General features: G+C 59.2%; 2 protein-coding genes across 2 annotated transcripts in view; one reads left to right on the top strand and one right to left on the bottom strand.

Annotated features, from left to right (window-relative positions):
• SPRG_17453 (hypothetical protein) lies at positions 1 to 997 on the top strand (the record flags this gene model as incomplete). Its single annotated transcript, XM_012356983.1, has 2 exons — positions 1 to 513; positions 560 to 997. Coding segments are annotated over 2 exons (917 nt in total), but the record flags the coding sequence as incomplete, so codon positions are not given.
• Positions 998 to 1,940: 943 nt separating this feature from the next.
• Positions 1,941 to 2,054, bottom strand: part of SPRG_21906 (hypothetical protein) — a gene marked incomplete at both ends in the record, with an annotated part of 1,779 nt that continues 1,665 nt past the window's right edge. The window contains one exon of the mRNA XM_012356982.1: positions 1,941 to 1,971. Within this exon, the coding sequence (XP_012212372.1) occupies positions 1,941 to 1,971 (31 nt within the window). The remainder of the gene's footprint in view (positions 1,972 to 2,054) is intronic.

Genomic DNA, 2,054 nt, shown 5'->3' with positions numbered 1-2,054 from the left:
AAATGGCGACGCCAGGACTGCTGGGTGCGCTCAAGGACGGCGGCGGCTTCGTCCTTGCGACTGGCATCACGCTAGCGATCGCCCTCCCGACGGACCTTCTGCTGTACGCGGCCGTGGCCATGGGCCTCAACTGGGCGGCGTCGCTCTTCCACGCGATTCCGTGCCAGACGGAAAAGTTCTTTGACCTCTTCGGCGCCACGACCTTTGCCTCGCTCTCGATTCTGGCGGCGGCCATCCACTTGGCCAACGAGCGCGACGCCAACGCGTACTGGCGGTCGCTCACGCTCTCGGTCGTCTCGCTGCTCTGGGCGCTGCGCCTTGGCTCGTTCCTCTTTCTGCGCATCCACGGCGCCGGCTCGGACAACCGGTTCGACGACATTCGCAACGCGCCGCTCAAGTTTTTCTCGGTCTGGACATTGCAGGGTCTCTGGGCGTTTGCAACGATGCTGCCGGTGCTGTTACTGCACACGCACGCCGGGCCGCAAGTCGGCGTGTGTGCCGCCGACATCATTGGTACGCGGTCTCTCTCTACTATCGTGTCGTATCTTATACCCCGTAGGTTTGGCGCTCTGGCTCATCGGCTTTACCACGGAAGTCGTCGCGGATGCTCAAAAGACGGCGTTCAAGAAGGACCCAGCGAACCGCAACGCGTTTATTAACGTCGGTCTCTGGTACTACAGTCGCCATCCCAACTACTTCGGCGAAATCCTGCTCTGGATCGGCCTCACGGTTGTCTCGGCGGCCCAGCTGACAACACCCGGATACATTGTCGTCGCGTGCTTCTCGCCGGCGCTTGTGGCCACGCTCCTCGTCTTTGTGAGTGGCATCCCGATCCTCGAAGCCAAGGCGGATGCAAAGTGGGGCGCCGAGCCGTCGTACCAGCAGTACAAGCAGCGCACGAGCATCCTCATTCCGTGGTTTACCACGTCGCACTCGCACCTCGAAGTACGTAGTCCTGCGTAATGCGATGCGCTATTTACATGTTTTTTATTCGCCATTGACAGCGTCGTCCTGGCTGTAGTAACGATGCGGTACGCGCCCCGCTGCTGTGAGCCTCTATGCGCAATGGCCGAGGCTGGAGGGATCTTGTTAAGTGGCTTGCAACATGAAAGTTGATGATCTTGCACGGTCCAGCGAGGCGGTCGCCAAGGGGAAAACAACTGCCCGTCGCGACGTTCAAATGAGGGCGTCGGTTGATCGGGTGCTGGCTATGGAGACATCGAGATGATCCTTGTTACGACGTGGTGTCATCATCCGCAATAGAAAGCTGGTTGATGTCGGCCGCGAGGGCTGGTTTCGCGCTCGGTCCATCCGATTGATACATTGATACCTTGCCACATCGGCAAGCGACGATACGTGCATCGAGAGTACGAGACAGTGTTTTGCTGCAAAACTAACCGACACGGATGCATCGCACGTCCAGCGTTGGCGTGTGCTACCGACTACTGCATGAGCCTGCTGCATGCAGGACGTGTCCCGGATGACGTCGTCCAGTCTGTGATAAAAGACAGATAACCATGTTAGTGTAGTTGGTCTACACAACTGACGGGCAAACTTGTGGATCGTCACTTGGACAAGGGGCGAGGACAATAATGTCGACGGCATTGGCGTCGAGCGAGCGCAGTAACATCATCACAACGGCGAGCGTCGACGCTGCTTTCGCCGTGCGGGTTGGCACGGTCGCGTCCATGCTCGTCTCCGCTTGCTCGATCGCGTCCATGCGACGCTCGAGCGAGGTCCGCAAGAACGTTGTCGACATGAAGGAGGTCGAGGTGCAGAAAACGGTGCCACTCGCGTCCGGCACAGATCGCCGAGGTCGGTCGGCTCTTCGTAGCAAGAAAGAAGCCGCACCGACCGACTCAGCGTCGTCGTCATCAACGACGATCTTTGTCCATGCGATCCCGGCGCTGGACGCCATCTCGGACCGCTACACGTAGGTCCTAGTTCTGGATCGGCAGGCTCTCGTTAGACCTGAGAGGGATTCATGTATCGACATGGAGCGATCTGGCGACGCCGGACGCGCTGGCGGCCAAACAACAAAACCACGACGGCAA

This window comes from Saprolegnia parasitica, assembly GCF_000151545.1.
Source record: "Saprolegnia parasitica CBS 223.65 unplaced genomic scaffold supercont2.675, whole genome shotgun sequence".
In the NCBI taxonomy this organism is placed as follows: Eukaryota; Oomycota; class Saprolegniomycetes; order Saprolegniales; family Saprolegniaceae; genus Saprolegnia; species Saprolegnia parasitica.
The sequence above is the reverse complement of the archived record's forward strand: the minus strand, read 5'-3'. Positions and strand labels throughout refer to the sequence as shown.